General features: G+C 44.2%; 1 protein-coding gene and 1 pseudogene across 1 annotated transcript; one reads left to right on the top strand and one right to left on the bottom strand.

Moving 5' to 3' along the window:
• The first annotated feature begins 16,717 nt into the window (after positions 1-16,717).
• LOC140065950 (uncharacterized) lies at positions 16,718-18,645 on the top strand. The gene is made up of 3 exons (XM_072113511.1): positions 16,718-17,243; positions 17,802-17,955; positions 18,093-18,645. Exons 1-3 carry the CDS (start codon positions 16,886-16,888, stop codon positions 18,643-18,645), a joined length of 1,065 nt encoding a protein of 354 aa, XP_071969612.1. The 5' UTR covers positions 16,718-16,885.
• A 794-nt stretch (positions 18,646-19,439) lies between these two features.
• On the bottom strand, positions 19,440-21,312 carry LOC140065949 (uncharacterized; annotated as a pseudogene).
• Positions 21,313-22,532: the final 1,220 nt, after the last annotated feature.

The following is a 22,532-nucleotide window of genomic DNA, read 5'->3' as shown; positions in this document are numbered from 1 at the left end:
CTGCTTAACCGTGAACTGTGCTACATGTTGTCATTACTTGTTGAAGTGCTTATACAAGATATTGATTTAGATGTTGTCAAGTAGCTATTAGAAGAACACATTTGTCCATACTCATAAGTGTGCTCTCTAGACTGATAGACAACAGATTGATATTGTTTGCTTTCACTCTATAACCTGTTTTGGTGTTTGATATTACAACAGAAAATGATCCATTGTTTAATTAACTTTTAATACAAAGCATATTTTTTTAAGAATGTATGAGCATTTTCTCTTTGAGGTAAAGCATATTCCCGAATAATGAACACAAACATATTTACAGGAATCGCTAATCAGAATATGAAAACAGATCAGTAATAATATAATAATACTGTCCCTTTAATAATGAGTAATAATGAAATAACTATTAGAAAAATTAGAACAAAATGTTGTACATTGTTATAGATGAACTTTAAAAAAAAACCATAATACAAAGCTATCTTTTTTGATTTTTTACTTATGTTGATGTTTTACATTTGACAGTAGAAGTCCAACAGGATCACATCTTTATTTGTACAGTGAGATATTTTCAAGAATTACTCACATCACAGACTCAACCCAGATACACCATCTATGGTTATACATAGTGCTGGTCTTTTTGGTTGGTGAAGAGACAATGGAGCTTACCCGTCCAATGACAATGCACTGTGCCGTGGTTTACTAAGATGGTGCGCCCGATATCCTGCATGTGTCGCTTTGTGTCACATGGAAGCCAGAGCATCTGCACCAAAAATGATCATGTGTGACACAATCCAAACGCAGACACCTGTTAAATACCTGTCAAAGCTGTGTAATCTCCAAAAAAGGCGAACAGTCCGACAAAAGTGAGCAGTGCGACCCTTAGTAAATCAGCCCCAATGTATGGGCCCACTAAGGCCTCTAGGCATTATGTGATTGTACCCAATCAAGTTATGGTTATTGTTAAAGTATTTGTTGACCATGACTCAAAAATATTGGACAATTCTTTGGATCAGTCATCATTAGGAGAACAGCTGGGGTCCAAAACTCAGACCAGCACTAATATAGTATATCCCAAATATTGACCCTTAATTATGATCTTTGACAATCACTTAATGTAAATAAACTTTTTGCAACATTGCTTAACCCCTTAAGGACCCAGCCCAATTTTTCAAATCTACCGTGTCTCACTATATGTGATTATAACTTTAAAACTATTTAACTTACCAAAGTGATTTTAAGATGGTTTTTCCGTTGCTTTGGTTGAAATGTTTTGCATATATTTATAAAAACATATTTAGAAAAATTAACAATTTTCTGATTTCTAAATGTTATGCTCATCATACCGTTAGCTTAATCAATCAAATTGGTTGTTCACTAACATAAACCCTTACAGGACTCAGCTCTTTTTTATTTTTGTGTTTCTGGTTTTTACTCCCGTCATTCCAAAAGCAATAACTTTTTTATTTTTATGTTTACATAGATGTGTTAGGGCTTGTTAACTGTGGGTTAAATTCTACTTTTTAATGGTGCCATTTAATATTTTATGCAACATATTGGAAAGCTGGAAAAAATTACAAGTGCAGTGAAATTGTGGGCTCTGTTTTTATGGGTTTTATTCTGTGCTCCAAATGACACTTTCTCCTTATTCTTTGAGTTGCTACTATCACCACACGATTTTTTTAAAATTAATTAATCTAGACTCTCCAGGGTCTGATTGCTAATACTATATACTGCAAAACTACTGTATTTGTCACGGTTGCTCCTGCACCCCTCATCTCGGGTCGCATGTGTACCCAGGTCCCCCCTTGTAGCTACACCACAGTGCGGGAGTCACTCTCATCTGTCCACGCTCCAGCAATGGCTTCTGTGGTCCGACGCACACATCTCCACCCCTGTGTGCGCGCCGGCAGCTGAGCACTGCCCTGATATATTGCCTGTCTCTTCCTGGGACCCATGCCAGATCATTGTGCCTTGTTACCTTTGAGAAAGCTTGTTATTATGGCTCTTATGATTACCCGTTGTGACCTCTGCTTCATTTCCTGACCTCGATCTTGACCTTCTGCTATGTCCCCTACTCCGATCCTTTGCCGCCTGTCCTGACCTCCTGCCTGACTACAACTCTGATTCTGCCTGCCGTTTCTGTACCCCACCGTGGCCACTACCGCAAGCAAGTCACGCCTATGGAGCGACCTGGTGGTATCACAACACAGCAGGTCCAACCAGTTTTTTGGCGGGCTCTGATGAATATCGGGTGCCACTTAGACTCCATTCCCAGGTGTCAGCTTACTCCATTGTTCGTGGCCGCTCAGTGGGTCCACTACGCCTGATCCTGTAAGTAAGATCCGGCCATGGATTCTGCCAAGGTACCTTTCCTTGAACTAGCTCACCTCACCACCATCGTGGCTCAGTAGTTCCCGCAGATCTCCATGCAGACCCAGCAGCTTAATAAGCTTACTGCTGTCATGCAGCAGTTATTTGCCGCCCAGCAGCAGCGTCCAGTTCTTGCGGAATCTCCTGCTACGGCGTCTTCTGCATAACCCAGACTGCGTTTGTCTATGACCTTCAAGTATGAGAGAGACGCCAATATGGGCAGGGGCTTCATTACCCAGTGCTGACTGCACATCGAGTTGATGCTAACACAGTTCACCAAAGAAAGGTCTAAGGTGGCATTCGTGGTCAGTCTACTCTCCTGGAAGGCCCCGGCTTGGGCCACCCCCCCTTGGGACAGAAAAGACCCTGTCACTACCAACATCATAGCTTTCCTTGCGGAATTCCGATCTGTCTTTGAGGAACCAGCCCGGTTATCTTTGGCTGAGACTGCCCTGTTGAATTTGCGATAAGCTTGCTTTTGAGCTTGCTCGGAATGAAGCTGCCTTGACCGCCACCTGTAAGAAACAACAATCAAGTTGTATCAAAGAGGCTTTGTCTGCACGGGATCCTACGTCTTCTCTGAGTGACCTCATCTCCCTGGCCACTCAGATAGACAGCCAGTTCTCTGAGCATCTGGAGGAGCAGTGCCTAGAACATAAGCAGACCAGGACAATGCAGGTCGATAAAGCTCGTCTGACAACTCAACACACTCCAGTTTCTTGGAACTTGTCCACTCTGCCACAGCGTCCAGGAAACGTTCTGGGAGAAGCGTTCCTAGGGGAGAGCAAAGCATTTCCACGTCTGAACATACCTGTCCTGCTCAGCTCTGGTGGGTCCTCATATATGGACTTTGCTGATGTCTTCTTGGAGAAGCAAGCAGAGACTCTACCACCACACTGACCCTACGACTGCCCTATTGAACTTTTTCTGGGCACGTCCCCTCCACGGGGTCGCGTGTACCCACTTTCCGTGCCTGAAACCACGGCTTTGTCATCCTTTGTGAAGGAGGATTTGCAGAGGGGGTATATATGCAAGTCTTTTTCTCCTGCCGGTGCTGGGTTCTTCTTTGTGGCCATGAAGGATGGTTCACTCCTTCCATATATTGATTATCACGGACTGAACAAAATCACTGAGAAGAACCGCTAACTTTGCCACTGATCATGGAACTCTTCAACCGTCTATGTGGAGCCAATGTCTTCAGCAAATTAGACCTACGTGGAGCATATAATCTCATATGCATCCTTGAAGATGACAGATGGAAGACCGCCTTTAATACTCGTGATGGACACTTTGAGTATCTAGTCATGCCGCTTGGACTTTGTAATGCACCAGCCGTATTCCAGTAGTTTGTTAAAGACATTTTCAGAGACCTGCTTTATTCTTGTGCCAGCGCAGCAATCAGCGGTGCGCTGGCCATTTAAATTCCTGGCAGACAGCGTACGCATAGCAGCCCGAGCCGGTGCTGTGGAACAAGCGGGGGTGCACGAAGGAACATGGGTGCACCCACGATCCGAGACAGGGATCGCAGGAGCACCCATGACACCGTTGATATTATTGGGGATGAACCAACTCCTGAACGACTTGTTGTTGCCGCTACAGTGGCAAGACCTATGTCTGACCTGCCCTTTGGACGACGATATTATCTTGGGGAAATTGCTCTCGTGTGGCTGGACACCCTGGTGTGCAGAGATCTGTTGCTCTCATCTCTCATTTCTACAGTTAACCAAGTCTGGTCAAGATTGTACATTGTACTTTGTGAGTTCCTGAGCCTTCTGTGCCTGAAATAAGTCATTACGTCTCAAGCCAGTTGGTCTGCCCCTGCCACCACCTATACCAAGCTGCCTGTGGACTCACTTTGCCATGGACTTTATTAAGAATCTTCTGCTTTCTTCCAGTAGTATCATCATCTGGGTGGTCAAAGACTGTTTTGTGGTACTAAAATGTCCCACTTCGTTCTTCTGCCTAGTCTGCCGTCAGCTCCTCGTCTTGCCAGTTTGTTCTTTCTCCACATCTTCCCACCTAATGGGCTTCCTCACATTGGGGGTCATTTACTAAGGGTCCGATTTGCGCATTTTCGTGGGGTTTCCCGTATTTTTCCAATTTGTGCCGTTTTTCCCTGAATTGCCCCAGGATTTTGGTGCACGCGATCTGATTGTGGCACATCGTCTCCGGCTTTCACGCAACGAAAATCGGGGGGCGTGGCCATCGGAAAACCCGACGGATTCGGAAAAACTTCGGAATTTTAACAAAAAAATGTGTTGCTTGCCACGTGAACTCCGGCGGACTTCATGGTGGACATCGGGCGCACTACCTTGGTGAATCGCCGGAAGACCCGAATGCTCGACGGAGAACGCGCCGCTGGATTGCGACAGGACCGGGTAAGTAAATGTGCCCCTTTGTCTTATTGTCCAGTTTGTTTCCAGATTCTAGCATTCCTTGTGCGACCAACTTCCAGTAAAACTGGACTTCTCCTCTGCCTATCATCCGCAGTCTAATGGGAAAGTGGTCAGAGACAATCAGACTCAATTTGTTGCATATATCTGAATAAATATCTATACATTCAGTGCAAAGTCTCAATAAATAGAAAATAATTGAAAGTATCTGTTATAAATAGTAAGGTAATATTGGAAGTGCCTGTCTGCTGTCAGGGAAACGTATAAACAGCCTGTTCTCGACATAGCGCCACTGGATCATAGCCAGAGAGGTAAATATATGTAGATAGGTCAGTATTACTACTATATGTTTCACACTAGTCCGCTTGACTAATTTTAATAATGAGTATTATACACAGTGTCACCAATAAACGGAGGGGACAGAATAATTCAGTGGTCTGGGGTGCCACATTATATAAAGCCCCAACTTTATGACCTCCTGTTATCATATAAATACCCTTCCTGATGGTAGACTCCATGGAAGTCAGCGGACACTTGGCCCATACATAATGCAAAAGCGGCTGAATACATGAAAGTGAGACACAAATATACACACATATTAAACAAAAAATATGAGTAATATGAAGGAGGAATAGAACAGATGGAGGTCGTCCACATTGAATACTTACTTAGAAATTGAGCCAATCTGGAACAGAGATGGAAAAAATGTGTTAATATACATATGAAAAAATCCACCAATTGTATCAATTTACATATACAGCTGTGACACGGAAGGACCACGGGCCATCTCAGGCAACTATACAACCTCAGCCCCACTATAGTACATTTAATCCACATTAAGACCACTTGGTTTCAAAGTATTAAGTGTGAATATCCATTGTAATTCATGTTTTTTAGAAGCCGTTCTCTATCACCCTCATGTCTCAATACAGGGATGTGATCAATTAATCAGAAACGTAAATGTTTCTCTGTGTGTCCTGCCTCATTGAAATGTTTTGAGATGGATACTGTATATACTCGAGTATAAGCCGACCCGAGTATAAGCCGAGACTCCTAATTTAACCACCAAGAACTGGGAAAAACTATTGACTCAAGTATAAGCCGAGGGTGGGAAATGCATTGGTCACAGTCCCCCCAGTATATAGCCAGAAAGCTCCCAGTAGTATATAGTCAGCCCATTCTGCTCCCAGTAGTATACAGCCAGCCGGCCCCCAGTAGTATACAGCCAGCCGGCCCCCAGTAGTATACAGCCAGCCGGCCCCCAGTAGTATACAGCCTTCCAGCCCCCAGCAGTATACAGCCTTCCAGCCCCCAGTAGTATTCAGCCTGCCAGCCCCCAGCAGTATACAGCCTGCCTGCCCCTAGAAGTATACAGCCAGCACCTAGAAGTATACAGCCAGCCAGCCCCTAGTAGTATACAGCCAGCCAGCCCCTAGTAGTATACAGCCAGCCAGCCCCTAGTAGTATACTGCCAGCCAGCCCCTAGTAGTATACTGCCAGCCTGCCCCTAGTAGTATACTGCCAGCCAGCCCCTAGTAGTATACTGCCAGCCTGCCCCTAGTAGTATACTGTCAGCCAGCCCCTAGTAGTATACAGCCAGCCTGCCCCTAGTAGTAAACAGCCTGCCTGCCCCTAGTAGTAAACAGCCTGCCAGCCCCTAGTAGTAAACAGCCAGCCTGCCCTTAGTAGTAAACAGCCAGCCTGCCCCTAGTAGTAAACAGCCAGCCTGCCCCTAGTAGTAAACAGCCAGCCTGCCTCTAGTAGTAAACAGCCAGCCTGCCCCTAGTAGTATACAGCCAGCCTGCCACCAGCAGTATACAGCCTGCCAGCCCCCAGTAGTATACAGCCTGCCAGCTCCCAGTAGTATACAGCCTGCCAGCCCCTAGTAGTATACTGCCAGCCAGCCCCTAGTAGTATACAGCCAGTCAGCCCCTAGTAGTAAACAGCCAGCCTGCCCCTAGTAGTAAACAGCCTGCCTGCCCCTAGTAGTAAACAGCCTGCCTGCCCCTAGTAGTAAACAGCCTGCCTGCCCCTAGTAGTAAACAGCCAGCCAGCCCCTAGTAGTAAACAGCCAGCCTGCCCCTAGTAGTAAACAGTCAGCCTGCCCCTAGTAGTAAACAGCCAGCCTGCCCCTAGTAGTAAACAGCCAGCCTGCCCCTAGTAGTAAACAGCCAGCCTGCCCCTAGTAGTAAACAGCCAGCCTGCCTCTAATAGTAAACAGCCAGCCTGCCTCTAGTAGTAAACAGCCAGCCTGCCCCTAGTAGTATACAGCCAGCCTGCCACCAGCAGTATACAGCCTGCCAGCCCCCAGTAGTATACAGCCTGCCAGCCCCTAGTAGTATACTGCCAGCCAGCCCCTAGTAGTATACAGCCAGTCAGCCCCTAGTAGTGTACAGCCAGCCTGCCCCTAGTAGTATACAGCTAGACCACACTAGTATACAGCCTGCCAGCCCCTGCTAGTATACAGCCAGCCCCCAGTAGTATACAGCCAGCCCCCAGTAGTATACAGCCAGCCCCCAGTAGTATACAGCCTGCCAGCCCCCAGTAGTATACAGCCTGCCAGCTCCCAGTAGTATACAGCCTGCCAGCCCCTAGTAGTATACTGCCAGCCAGCCCCTAGTAGTATACAGCCAGTCAGCCCCTAGTAGTAAACAGCCAGCCTGCCCCTAGTAGTAAACAGCCTGCCTGCCCCTAGTAGTAAACAGCCTGCCTGCCCCTAGTAGTAAACAGCCTGCCTGCCCCTAGTAGTAAACAGCCTGCCTGCCCCTAGTAGTAAACAGCCAGCCAGCCCCTAGTAGTAAACAGCCAGCCTGCCCCTAGTAGTAAACAGCCAGCCTGCCCCTAGTAGTAAACAGCCAGCCTGCCCCTAGTAGTAAACAGCCAGCCTGCCCCTAGTAGTAAACAGCCAGCCTGCCCCTAGTAGTAAACAGCCAGCCTGCCCCTAGTAGTAAACAGCCAGCCTGCCTCTAGTAGTAAACAGCCAGCCTGCCTCTAGTAGTAAACAGCCAGCCTGCCCCTAGTAGTATACAGCCAGCCTGCCACCAGCAGTATACAGCCAGCCAGCCCCCAGTAGTATACAGCCTGCCAGCTCCCAGTAGTATACAGCCTGCCAGCCCCTAGTAGTATACTGCCAGCCAGCCCCTAGTAGTATACAGCCAGTCAGCCCCTAGTAGTAAACAGCCAGCCTGCCCCTAGTAGTAAACAGCCTGCCTGCCCCTAGTAGTAAACAGCCTGCCTGCCCCTAGTAGTAAACAGCCTGCCTGCCCCTAGTAGTAAACAGCCTGCCTGCCCCTAGTAGTAAACAGCCAGCCAGCCCCTAGTAGTAAACAGCCAGCCTGCCCCTAGTAGTAAACAGCCAGCCTGCCCCTAGTAGTAAACAGCCAGCCTGCCCCTAGTAGTAAACAGCCAGCCTGCCCCTAGTAGTAAACAGCCAGCCTGCCTCTAGTAGTAAACAGCCAGCCTGCCCCTAGTAGTATACAGCCAGCCTGCCACCAGCAGTATACAGCCAGCCAGCCCCCAGTAGTATACAGCCTGCCAGCCCCTAGTAGTATACTGCCAGCCAGCCCCTAGTAGTATACAGCCAGTCAGCCCCTAGTAGTGTACAGCCAGCCTGCCCCTAGTAGTATACAGCTAGACCACACTAGTATACAGCCTGCCAGCCCCTGCTAGTATACAGCCAGCCCCCAGTAGTATACAGCCAGCCCCCAGTAGTATACAGCCAGCCCCCAGTAGTATACAGCAAGCCCCCAGTAGTATACAGCCTGCCAGCCCCCAGTAGTATACAGCCTGCCAGCCCCCAGTAGTATACAGCCTGCCAGCCCCCAGTAGTATACAGCCAGCCCCTAGTAGTATACAGCCAGCCCCCTCCCCAGCACTTAAAAAAAAATAAAAACTTATATACTCACCCTCCGATGTCGGCGTGGCTTCCCGATGTCAGCGCGGCTCCCCAAATCCCTATGTCGGCGCTTCCCATCTTCTTTCTTCCCCGCGGCTCCTCTTCTTTCTTCTGTCATGGATGCGGCCATGTTTTCTTCCAGGGGGCACATGCTATGACGCGGCCGCTACTGACGTCATAGTAAGCGCCAGCCAGAAAGAAAACAAGGCCGCGTCCATGACAGAAGAAAGAAGAAAGAAGAGGAGCCGCGGGCAAAGTGGTATTGTAATAGACTGGTGTATAAGCCGAGAGGACGGCTTATACACAAGTATATACGGTAAGTCCTTGTGCCCCGATCGGATAGTGTAGTGGTGTTGGTTAAAACGTACTTTGAATTCAATTGTGGTTTCACCCACATAAACTAACCCACATGGGCAATACAAGATATAGATCACATATGTGCTGTCACATGTCAAATAATATTTAATATTGTATTGGACACCATTATGCACAAAACTAGCACCTTTGTCCATCAGTCTACAGTTAATGCAGTTGCAGCAGGGATAACAACCCTTTCTTGTGTATCCTGATAAGCTCAGTTGTCTACTCATCTTAAAAGCGCCAACATCGGATTTAACTAGTCGGTCTCTGATACTTTGAGATCTCCGATACGAGAAGAGTGGTGGATTCTCAAATTCTGGGACTGCAACATTGCTTCCTGAAAATTTGGGCCAATGTCTCTGAACAATTTAGCTACACCGTGCTGCAAAAAGACTTAATTCCTATATTAAGAAGCGCCAGGCAGCAGTCTTTCCAGTGAACAAGACAGGTGTCTTTATTTTAGACATAAAAATAACAGGCAAAAGGGCTTGCTCCAGCCGGGAAAACAAAACGCATAGTCCATATGATAAATCTCAGTCCATGTTATCAAGCACAGTTCACATTCACAGGCACAGTACCGTACTTCATCCTCCTGGGTTAGGAGCACCTTTTCAGTCCTCAGACTTCCCCACACAGCAAGGCTCAGCTCTGGATCTGCTATTCCCTGTGTTCCTCTCAGCTACACACAGGTAGGGAACCACCCACACTTCTCCTGACACAGGTGGCTTTACATAGGGCTGCAAGCCCTGGCCTGGAACGTGGGAGCAGCCATCCCACCCAGCACTGTAACTGCTCCAGAAAAAATCCATCCCGGATCAGCTGCATTGCAGCTATGCTAAAATAACAAAAGTGTGTCAACGGCCGAACGCCGCTGACACCAGCAATACTGGTTTTTACTTCACCGAGGCCAGGCACCACGGAGACACGTATCTACCATCCACCACAACACCTTGTGCCTTTCCACAATATATATATATATATATATATATATATATATTGGGTAATCATTTGCTGTGGTACATACTCTATCTTATACTTACCATGGACCTTAATACCCCTGTATGTTACTTATAGTTTCTCTTCTATATGCAATACTGATAGGCATACAATACTAATAGGCGTCACATCTCTCAGTACACACTACGTACCTATTAAGTACAGAGCATGAGCTGTAGTTATTTAACAGGTGCCCTGGTTGGAGCGATCTGTAAGTACTTTTTTATTACGTAATCCGGACCCTGCCAGATGATCAGTTATGTAGCTTGCTACACATTTTTGTGATGAATATACTTTGTTAATATCATTATTTCACTATACGTATACCTTTTCAAATACACAGTACCTGCCATGCTGTTCATTTGCATATATACACATGTATCAAAAGTACCTTTGCTCGTTTTTTATATTTGTAATCTGAAGCTTGTAATCATGCACATATTGATCATATTGATGATGTAATTTTGTATGTACCTATATCTATTCATTTATGTACACTGCACTTTTGCTGGTCTACAGTACAGCTGAAACTTTGCCATTTGAGGTGAAATAATGTACCTTTTTCTTTTTTCTATATATCAGTGCTGCCTGATCTTATTTTTATGTTTAAAAATAGGTATTTTTTAACTGGTGCAAAAGTTATTTACGAAGGCCTTAAATAATAGTCGGAGGAATCTCTAAAGTACCGTAAACTTAAATAAGGGGCAATTTATGCTAATCTGGAAGAGGAAAGAAGTAAATAAGATATGAGCAACAGTAAAACCAACAAAAGACATTAATTGATTACGGTAACTACAAGGTTATGTAGAGTTGCAAAATGCAAATGTAGATGTGAAATATATTTGGTCAAACCTGAGAGTGTGTAATTGTACAATTGGGAAGGGTAATTGGTGAAGAAAATATCATTTTAAATTGTAGTATATATAACATAAATACTTCTCCAGCTAAATACAATTACAGAGACAATAAATTTTTTAAAAGATTTTAGATTTTTAAGATGAAAATGCTTTCCAAAAGAAAAAACTTAATCTATTGGGATATTTCTTGATGAACATGCTTTTATTGGTACCATTTTCAGGTTAATGTCTTTTTCTTCATTGAAACCTTGTGATCATACTGTAAGGTGTTGGAAGAAGTTAGTACATTACATACCATATATAATATACACTCACCGGCCACTTTATTAGGTACACCATGCTAGTAACGGGTTGGACCCCCTTTTGCCTTCAGAACTGCCTCAATTCTTCGTGGCATAGATTCAACAAGGTGCTGGAAGCATTCCTCAGAGATTTTGGTCCATATTGACATGATGGCATCACACAGTTGCCGCAGATTTGTCGGCTGCACATCCATGACGCGAATCTCCCGTTCCACCACATCCCAAAGATGCTCTATTGGATTGAGATCTGGTGACTGTGGAGGCCATTTGAGTACAGTGAACACATTGTCATGTTCAAGAAACCAGTTGATCCAGCTTTATGACATGGCGCATTATCCTGCTGAAAGTAGCCATCAGATGTTGGGTACATTGTGGTCATAAAGGGATGGACATGGTCAGCAAAAATACTCAGGTAGGCTGTGGCATTGCAACGATGCTCAATTGGTACCAAGGGGGCCAAAGAGTGCCAAGAAAATATTCCCCACACCATGACACCACCACCACCAGCCTGAACCATTGATACAAGGCAGGATGGATCCATGCTTTCATGTTGTTGACACCAAATTCTGACCCTACCATCCGAATGTTGCAGCAGAAATCGAGACTCATCAGACCAGGCAAAGTTTTTCCAATCTTCTACTGTCCAATTTCGATGAGCTTGTGCAAATTGTAGCCTCAGTTTCCTGTTCTTAGCTGAAAGGAGTGGCACCCGGTGTGGTCTTCTGCTGCTGTAGCCCATCTGCCTCAAAGTTTAACGTACTGTGCGTTCAGAGATGCTCTTCTGCCTACCTTGGTTGTAACGGGTGGCGATTTGAGTCACTGTTGCCTTTCTATCAGGTCGAACCAGTCTGCCCATTCTCCTCTGACCTCTGGCATCAACAAGGCATTTCCGCCCACAGAACTGCCACTCACTGGATGTTTTTTCTTTTTCGGACCATTCTCTGTAAACCCTAGAGATGGTTGTGCGTGAAAATCCCAGTAGATCAGCAGTTTCTGAAATACTCAGACCAGTCCTACTGGCACCAACAACTATGCCACGTTCAAAGGCACTCAAATCACCTTTCTTCCCCATACTGATGCTCGGTTTGAACTGCAGGAGATTGTCTTGACCATGACTACATGCCTAAATGCACTGAGTTGCCGCCATGTGATTGGCTGATTAGAAATTAAGTGTTAACGAGCAGTTGGACAGGTGTATCTAATAAAGTGGCCGGTGAGTGTATATACATACTACCTCTCAAAAGTTTGGAGTTACCCAGACAATTTGCGTTTTCCATTAAAACTCATACTTTTATTTTTCAAATAAGTTGCAAAATGAATAGAAAATATAGTTCAGGCATTGATAAGGTTTGAAATATTTTTTTTTTCATTTCAAATAATAATTTTCTCTTTCAAACGTTGCTTTTATCAAATATTACTCCTTTTGCTGCAATTACAGCATTGCAGACATTTGGCATTTGCTGAGCTAATCTGGAAAAATTTCATCCAATGCTTCCAGAAGGCCCTCCCACAAGTTGGATTGGCTTGATGGGCACTTTTTGCATACCATACGGTCAAACTGCTCCCACAACAGCTCAATGGGGTTGAGATCCTTTCACTGGGCTGGCCACTCAATTACAGAATACCAGCACCTGCTTCTTCCCAAAATAGTTCACTAGATGTGCTTTGGGTCATTGTCTTGTTGTAGGATGAAATTTGCTCCAATTGTATTGCATGGTGTTGCAAAAAGGAGTGGTAGCCTTTCTTAATCAAAACCCTTTTGACCACCACATTACCCCCTCCATGCTTGACAGATGGCTTCCACATCCTTTAAGTTGTTCTGAATCTCACAAATGTTCTTCTGTGTTATCCAAACACCTCAAACTTAGATTTGTCTCTCTATAACACTTTTGTTTGAATCTTCCTTTGTTCAATGTCTGTGTCCATCTTCCTTTTATTAGACATTCTACGATATAGCTTTTTTCTTGCCACAATGCCATGAAGTCCAGCATCTTGGAGTTGTCTCTTCACTGTAGAGGTTGACACTGGCGTTTATGGGGTATAATGTAATGCAGCTGCCAGTTGAGGACCAGTGAGGCATCGGTTTCTCAAAGTAGAAACTCTAATGTACTTTTTTTGTTGCTTAGTTGAGCAGTGGGCATCCCACTTCTCTTTCTACTCTGGTTAGAGCCTGTTTGTGCTCTTCTAAGAAGGAAGTAGTATACACCATTGGAGGAAATCTTCAATTTCTTGGTAATTTTTTGCATGTAATGGGCTTCATTTCAAAGAACAAGAATAGACTGTCAAGTTTTACATGAAAGATCTTTTTTTTCTGACCATTTTGAGCGTTTCATAGAACATATACATTTTGTGCTCCAGATTCTCAAGTAGGTTAAAGGGAGTTGAGTTTTATAGCTTCTCTAATCAGCCAAACTGTTTTCAGCTGTGCTGCCATACTTGAACAAGGGTTTTCTAAACATCCATTAGCCTTCTAAAGAGTAAACACAATGTACCATTAAATACTGGATTGGAGGTTATTAGAAAAGGGATATAGATATATATATATATATATATATATATATATATATATATATATACCTATGTAGATATTGCAATAAAAACAGACATTTGCAGCTACAATAATCATGTACCACATTAACAAATTGTCAGGGCCGGAAGTCTGTGGACCCTCTGGACCACCGCGGGAGGTGGTACTAGCCGACCTGATACCGGAGTCTAAGTGGAACCCCGGTGTTCACCAGAGCCCGACGCAAAGCGGGATGGACTTGCTGCGGCGGGATTCCACCAGGTCGTTCCACAGGTGCGACTAGCCTGCGGTGGCTGCCAAGGTAGTAATACAGGAGACACCACTCACGTCAGAAATCACAGGAGCTGGCACACAGGAACGCAGGACCACAGGAACGGACTGGCACACAAGAATCACAGGACACAGGAATCACAGGAACGCAGGAATCACAGGAACGCAGGAATCACAGGAACGCACAGGAAAGCTTTCACTTCATGGGAATATACAAAAATAGAAAAATGGAGAGAGCCAGGTGGGTGCGCTTGTAACCAAACAGAAATCTTCCAAGCGTAGCAAATTACACAATATTTATTGGTAGCAATAAAATCCAATGGTAACGCGTTTCGGTGAAACCCCTTCGTCAGACCAAAACTAGTAAAATAAATACATAAAATCGATGGAATACAATGAACAATAGGGAGTATATACACATATAAATCAATTCATACATAGTAAATTACAATTACAGAGAGAGTAAATACATAAAATTGATGAAAGGGATAGCCATGAGATGGATAACTAGTAGTACATGGAGTGTATAGTAAAATATTAGGAAACCAAGGGTAGGGAATAGATGTTTAGAGCATTCACATAATAACACTAAAAATAGGTAATGAAGGCTTGATTAACCAGGTAATTAAAACCTGATATGTAATGATAGGTAGTACTGAGTAGCAATTAAGAAATGGAACATGTGTGGAAGACATAAAACAAATGGATAATATGAATGCATAAATAGTAGATGATGGAGTATATCAAGTGGGAGTTGGGGTTAAATTAAGGAAGGAAAGAATGATAAATTGGGGTAAATGAATTATATAATATATAATAAAGAGAAAAGGATGGCTACAAGGCATATGAAGCACAATGAATGATGAGCTAAACCGTAGCTATAAAGGAGGTACTGATAAAAGAATCAAACCATAGAAGACTTACATGGGAGCGCTGAGTCGGAACTCAGACTAAATGGGAAACAAAAAAGGCACAGTGAGTAGTGACTAAATAGAAAATAGTAGCTTACATAATAACTATGGATATTAGCTTGAAGGAAGCTTGTAAAGTAGGATATAATAAAGGGATGGAGCCTTTTCAACTTACATGGGAGCGCTGAGAGGGAGCTCGGGTGGTCCGCTACTGAAGCGAGCGCGCGGGGAGTCGGTCAATTTTATGCATGAGAACGCCGGCGCCTGCGTGTGAGGCAGCGGGAGCCAGCGCATGTGCACTAGGATAGGAACATCCGGAGCGGAGAAGTAAATGAAATAACGGAGTGTGAGGGACGGAATGGTAAGCAACCAATAGAAAGTATACATGGAACAGTGAGAAATGATGGCCCTTACAGGTAGTGGGATATATATCATGTAACTGGGAAGAAAAGAGGTAATAATTTGCAATAGATTATTAAGAAATGAGCTATAATTGATAAAGAATACATAAAAGTAACTGGATGGTTAGTAATAGTAGTAAAATCTGTACTGATGCTATAGAGTAAGGAGTAGTAGATTAAAAATAATAGATTAAAATTAAAATGCATAAAGGGAAATTCAATAAATAAATAAAGGGAATGTATACAATTCAATAAATTTATTATAAGTGGGGTACATGAAGAAACAAGGAGCATATAATAACAATCAGTAAAAGGTAGATAATGGATCATTATTTGATTACATATAAAAAATTATTTATAAAAATTTGACCGATAAAATGGGGAATATATATATTATAAAATGGTAATAGTAGGCAGATTGGGACCATATATTGTAATATAGGAAAAATGTAAATAAGCGGATAGCTGATAATAGGGAGCAGAAGGGTGTAGTGTAGATTATATTTATTATTTAAAAGACATTTTCAAGGGATTCATTGAGACCAGCTGGCATAAGGCACTGTAGTTTATAGATCCAGTACATTTCGCGTTTCTTTAGATAATTAAAACGCTGTGAGGTGGAGGGACTTATGTATTCAATCGGTGTTATACTGAATTCTCTATAATTCTGTTTGTGATGGAGGGCCGCATGTCTCGATATACTATGGAGGAGAAAACCGTTAGTAATATTACTCCGATGTTTGTTCATACGATCTCTTAACGGTTGGATCGTGCGGCCAACGTATTGTAATTTACAGGTACATTCAATCAGGTAAATTACATAGTTGGAGCTTTTGATTTCAAACAACGCTCCAGTAGTATTGGATTGAAATGTGGACCTTCTGTGGCGGATGGTTTCGCAGCACTTACAGAGGTTATGACCACATTTGAAACTGCCTAAAACTTTCGGAAAGAATGATAGGTCTGATTTGGTATTTTTGGAGGTGCGTAGACGGCTTGGTGCCAGGATATTTTTTAAAGTGAGCGGTCGTCTGAAGGTGATGGTGGGGTTGGTTGAGATGCTATTTTTAAGGTATGGATCATGAAGTAGCAGATTCCAGTGTTTCTTGAGGATGCGCTTGATTTTACCCCCATCGTAGGTGGTGATAAAATTGGCTTGGTTGAAAGATTCTCCGGTCTTCCTTAAGCTAGGTTTAAGGCATTCGTCTTGACTTAGGGCACCTGCCCTGGCGCATGCGGAGGAAATAAGAGGAGGTGGGTAGCCTTTGGCTTTAAACCTATCTTTTAAGACTGTGCTCTGTGTAATGTAGTCATCGTTGGTGGTGCAGTTTCGCCTTATTCTTTTGAACTGGCCGAAAGGTATATTTGTTTTCCATTTTTTGAAATGGTTACTTGTAAAATCTATGTAACTGTTACTATCGACAGATTTAACATAAATTTTAGGCTGCATTCACACGACCGTTGAAAAACGGCCGTATATACGGGCGTATATTCGTCCAGAATACGCTACCATTCATTCCTATGGGAGATACGGTGATACAAAGAATTGCCCTATTTGTCACCGTACCGTACCGTACCGTATGTGAGCCGTATAAAAAGATAGAGCATGTCCTATTTTTTCACGTTCTTGCGGCCGTATGCCCCATTGAAGTCTATGGGAACGTATAAAATACGGGTGACATACGTTGTGGCCACCGTATGCTGCCGTATATACGTTCTGTATCTAGGAATACCAGGAACTAGGGGAGGGGAGGGGAGGACTTTCCTGGGAGTCAGAAGCAACATGGCTTATGTGCAGATGGAGAGGCTCCTGGCTCTGGTGCAAGCGCACCCTATCCTATGGGATAAGCGTTTGGAAGACTTCCACAACCGTGCCCTCAAGCACAAAAAGTGGGAGGAGATAACTGCAATACTGTTGCCGGACGAATGGGCTAGTAGCAGTACCCGGGAACGTGCATCTCTTGGTAAGCTAATTACCCTGCCCTGCAGCCATGTGCATACCCCACCCCTGCGGATCCCTGCAGCCATGCGCCCTGTGTCACCCCTGCAGCCATGTGCCCTGTATCACCCCTGCAGCCATGTGCCCTGTATCAGCCCTGCAGCCATGTGGCCTGTATCACCCCTGCAGCCATGTGCCCTGTATCACCCCTGCAGCCATGTGCCCTGTATCACCCCTGCAGCCATGTGCCCTGTATCACCCCTGCAGCCATGTGCCCTGTATCACCCCTGCAGCCATGTGCCCTGTGTCACCCCTGCAGCCATGTGCCCTGTATCACCCCTGCAGCCATGTGCCCTGTATCACCCCTGCAGCCATGTGCCCTGTATCAGCCCTGCAGCCATGTGGCCTGTATCACCCCTGCAGCCATGTGCCCTGTATCAGCCCTGCAGCCATGTGCCCTGTATCAGCCCTGCAGCCAAGTGGCCTGTATCACCCCTGCAGCCATGTGGCCTGTACCTTCTTAATACTTTTCTGTAATATTGCTTGAAACCGCAAATTAATTACATTTTTTTTTTTTTTATAGTAAAAAAGGTCTCCACACGATGGGTCTCAGCAAGAGACCAATATAAGAGGGAAAAGTCGGAGAAAGGGCGAAGTGGCAGTGGAAAACTGCACAAGAAACCGTACCTTTACACAAGTTTCATGCGGTTTTTGGATCCGGTGATGGACGTTGGAGAGTAAGTTATCAAAACATATTTTTACTTTAAAGCATTATTAATAAAAGAATTGTAAGTTCTTGTGTCCTCAGAATTGTCGTTGCATCAATGCACTATAGAATATGTGCACAAATTTTTTTTTTTTTTTTTTTCTCTAGAACTGCGGATAATTTAGAGGAATCTGCCTCTATGCAGACTGGGGAAGATGTGTTGGAGGAGTCCTTTGAGGAGCAGGCAGAGGATCTATCCACACCTCAACCTCCATCTACACCACCACCACCACCACCGCCGATGCGTTCGCGTAGAAGGAGGCAGCTGGGAGTGTCAAGTCTCAGTATTGCTGCTGAGAGGGAGGTCTTGGATCAGTTGAGGAGGAGGCGCGATGAATCGGCGGAGGACATCTGCATGCGCTCCATGGTGCAAGACCTGCAAGGAGTTCATGAGGATGACAGAATGAACTGCAGGGTAGCCATGATGGCTGTCCTGCAGATTTTTCAAAAGGGCACACCGAAGGACAAGTCCGAGGTGGCTCTTTTTTTGGAAAGACGGCGGCAGCATGTGGGTGGACTGCTACCTCCAAGCCCACCTCCATCCACCAGATACCCTGCCATGGCCCCTGTGTTCCATGGGCCCTACGAAGGCTCTTCAGCCATGGCTTCTCATGGCCAAGCAACATCTGGTCCATACACAAGAGAGCTGTATGAACTCTAAATACAGCATTTTGTATTGTATATATTGTTAATATTTGTTTATAAATTCGTTAAAAAAAAAATTTCTTCTTTCATTATTCTTTACTCCATCCACTAACATCCTGTATATGCATGCAAAAGAGACAGATGGGTGCATGGATCAAACAGCAAAGTAGCCTTGCACTCCTCTGTCTCTTCTTCTTACAGACGTACTTTTAAATCACCATCAAATCAAGCATGGATAAACCAGGTACACTTGCTCATAGATACGAGCACCTTGAATGTGGTAATCTTATATTTGTTGTAATACCTCCATCTCACTCACACCTCCTTTACTTACCCCTTTGTTAAAATTTGCAAATGTGCTTGAGGAACTCCAAGCTCCATTAACGACTATGATACCTGGAGCTCCACATGTACATTTGAATAATATCCTAAATATTAGGAACAAAGAAGCAAAAAGAAGAGCAGATACGGCCACATTTTTTAAACAATTTTTGAAGATTATTACATCCAAATTCAAATGCACACATAACCATCCATCCACATTGCTAATGTCTTAGAAAAAAAAACACATGACAAGGTATTGTGTATATAATTTTATTAAAAAAAAAAAGATTGGATGAGGTCTTAGTTTACTCCTTTGACTCATTTTCCAATGTCAGCCAAAAAGCAACTATTCGAATATGGGTCAAAGAAGTAGTAAGCTCACAACCCACGTCAAGGGGCCCCATCACTTGCGAGTCCCTACACTAAACGACCAAAACAAAAAAGGTTCAAAATAAAAAAAAACCACTAATCTAAAAGTCCAGAGCCTCAACGTCCACTAATAGCATCCATCTGCCAGGGAACAACACCCTCCGCAGAAACAAAGTAGGAGGCAAACTGCTCACGAACAAACAGTCCAGCCACTCCGGGTCGTCCTTGGAGACTGTTGTCCAGGGGGATAGATGCTGTTGGATGTTGTCCCTCCACGTCACCATCTGAAGCACCATCGTGGATCCGAACGAAGTTGTGAAGAATAACGCAGGCTTGCACTACCTTCTTAACGTTGTCCGGGTCCATCTGAATAGAGCTATGTAGAACCCGCCACTTGCTGCAAAGAATCCCGAAGGCACACTCCACATACCGTCTTGCTCGGGTGAGCCGATAGTTGAAAATGCGCCTCCGTTCATCCAAACCACGCCGCGGGAATGGCCGCAGCACATGACGGAAAGTCCAAAGCCTTCATCAGCAATGATAACAAATGGTGCAGGAGGTCCAGTAGATCCAGGTAGACATCTCGGCTCGGGCAGGGTCAGCTGGTTGGAGCGAAGTCGTTCACCCATTCTGGAAGCCCTGAAGACCGCTGCATCCGCAGAGCTTCCATAGGCCCCAATATCAACAATTATAAACTTGTAGTCACTGTCAGCCAAAGCCAACAAAACCACAGAAAAATATTGTTTATAATTGAAGAATTGGGACCCTGAGTGAGCTGGCTTCTTCACACGTATGTGTTTCCCATCCAGCGCCCCGATGCAATTTGGAAACTGTGCTGAGTCCAGGAAACCATCAGAAATCCGGATCCAGTCTTCAGCAGTTGGCACAGGCATGACCGCAGGTCTTAGTCGCTTCCATATCACTTCGCAGGTCAATCTCACGATCATTGAAATGGTGGAAACGCCCAGCAGGAACTCATAATGCAGCGAAGCAAACGAGTTCCCAGTGGCAAGAAACCTAAAAAAAAAAAAATACATTTAATATTTAAACAGACTGCCCAACTTGAAATAATGAAATGTATATACTTGAGAAAACTTACCGCAGTGTCTCAATGAGCCGTTCCTCTGGTGTCACAGACCGCCTCATGTTGGTATCCTGAAACCGGAGCCCCGATCGCAGGTCCGCCAAAAGACGATCAAATGAAGTCACAGTCATCCGAACGTAGTTGTGAAACTTGTCCGGATGCTGGCGCAGGTCAGCGTACAGGTTCATGAAGTGACCCCTCCTAGGCCGCTCGGCAACAATGGGATGAACCCAAAATCGCCTAGTCGAGCGCCGCTCCTCCTCACGCATTGCAGAACACCTTCGGAGAAAGCGCAGAACAACCCAGTCCAGGAGCAGATCGTCTGTGGGATTGTACGCCATCGCAAAAGATAAGAAGTGCCAGAAACCAGAACCAGAAGCAGCAATGGAGACTAAACCTTGCTCTCACAAAAGTCAAAATGGAGTCTGGGCCGGTCAGGTGACCAAATTTGGGGATGGGCAAGCTTTTGTCATCATTTCTCATTATTTGCTGGCCCACCGTATTTTGTACGGACACGGATACGGTGCAATACGTGCGCATACGGGTAAAAACGGCACTTATATATGGCACAATACGCCAGAAATATACAGAACGTGAAAATTTAAAAGATCGTGTGAATGCAGCCTTAGTCTGGATTTTCTGGTCAACATGAAAGACTGTAATATCAAGGAATTCAGCAAAGTTGGTTGTAATATTGGATGTGAATTGCAAACCCCACTCGTTGGTATTCAGATCATCAATGAAGTGTAAAGCTTCCTTCTCACTCCCCTTCCAGATTATAAAAATATCATCTATATATCGCTTATAGACAACGCATTTGTCATAGGATGAATGAGTGAAGATATTCTGTTCTTCGAAGAAACCCACATATAAGTTTGCGTAGCTAGGGGCAAATTTGCTACCCATCGCTGTACCTCTTTTTTGAATGAAAATCTGGTCGCAAAAAGAAAAATAGTTATGATTGAGAATAAATGTAATCGCCCTCAGAATAAAGTTGCTCTGAGTGACAGACATGTTAGGGTTTCGAGCGAGAAATTAATAGGTGGCATGTATACCAAGGTCATGGGGAATTAGCGTGTAGAGGGAGGAAATGTCCATAGTAATGAAAAGATAGGAGTCTAACCAGGGGACTGGAAGAACATGTCTAATTAAATCTGAAGTGTCTAGGGTAAAAGAATCCAGATTCTTAACGTATTTTTGCAGAAACAGATCTACATAGTGGGACAAGTTGGCTGTGAGGGAATTGATCCCAGAGATGATAGGGCGTCCGGGTGGGTTGGTGGCGTTTTTGTGAACCTTAGGCAAATAATAGAATGTTGCCGTCGCTGGTTCTTCGATCTTAAGGTATTGAAGCTCCTTTTTGGAAAGGACTCCTGATTTGAAGCCCTCGTCCAGTGTGTGTAGTTGCGACTTGAACTGATGTGTGGGATTCTTTTCTAGCTTTGAATAGAAGGCAGTATCGGACAGGAGACAATAGGATTCTTTGATGGAGTCGAATTTGTTAAGGAGGACGATACCACCCCCTTTATCAGCGGGTTTAATAATGACCTCACTGTTAGTGGATAGGTGTTTGAGGGCCTTCTTTTCTTTAGTTGTTAGATTATTTCTGTAAGTATTTTGGTTCTTTTGTGTGCTAGACTTAAGGTCTTTAAAATCAGATGAAACTAGCATGTAGAACGTTTCTATGTAATTACCTTTATGGTGTGTGGGGTAGAAAGTGGACCTTGGTTTAAGATCTGTATGTATAGTGCATGTAGGGTTGGGTGTAGGTGGTTTGGTGGTGATAGTGTGCTCTTCAGTATTATCCTGACTGGGATTTACCATATAGAAGTGTCTTTTTAGAGTTAATTTACGGATAAATCTGTTCAAGTCCACAAAAAGTTCAAAATCGTCTGAAGTCGAGGAGGGACAAAACGAGAGGCCCTTCTCTAGTGTTTTAGTCTCAATTTCATTCAGGACATAATTCGAGAGATTGAAGATTTTAACTAGGTTAACAGAGCTGGCTTTTTCAATGTCATCTGATTGTGGAAGGATAGATGCCGTGGGACTGGAGGTCTGTAGAATGGCAGTGTCCAAACCGGAATTTACTTCAATCTCTTGAGTTTTGGTGTCTCTATAAGTGATTC

Source organism: Engystomops pustulosus, chromosome 6 (genome assembly GCF_040894005.1).
Source record: "Engystomops pustulosus chromosome 6, aEngPut4.maternal, whole genome shotgun sequence".
NCBI lineage: Eukaryota > Metazoa > Chordata > Amphibia > Anura > Leptodactylidae > Engystomops > Engystomops pustulosus.
The sequence above is the reverse complement of the archived record's forward strand: the minus strand, read 5'-3'. Positions and strand labels throughout refer to the sequence as shown.

Excerpts from the sequence above, each read along its gene's own strand:
- LOC140065950 (XM_072113511.1), top strand. The coding sequence starts at position 16,886 with ATGTCCTATTTTTTCACGTTCTTGCGGCCGTATGCCCCATTGAAGTCT. Across the intron at positions 17,244-17,801 it reads CCGGGAACGTGCATCTCTTG|TAAAAAAGGTCTCCACACGA; the intron begins GTAAGCTAATTA and ends TTTTTTTTATAG. Across the intron at positions 17,956-18,092 it reads CCGGTGATGGACGTTGGAGA|AACTGCGGATAATTTAGAGG; the intron begins GTAAGTTATCAA and ends TTTTTTCTCTAG.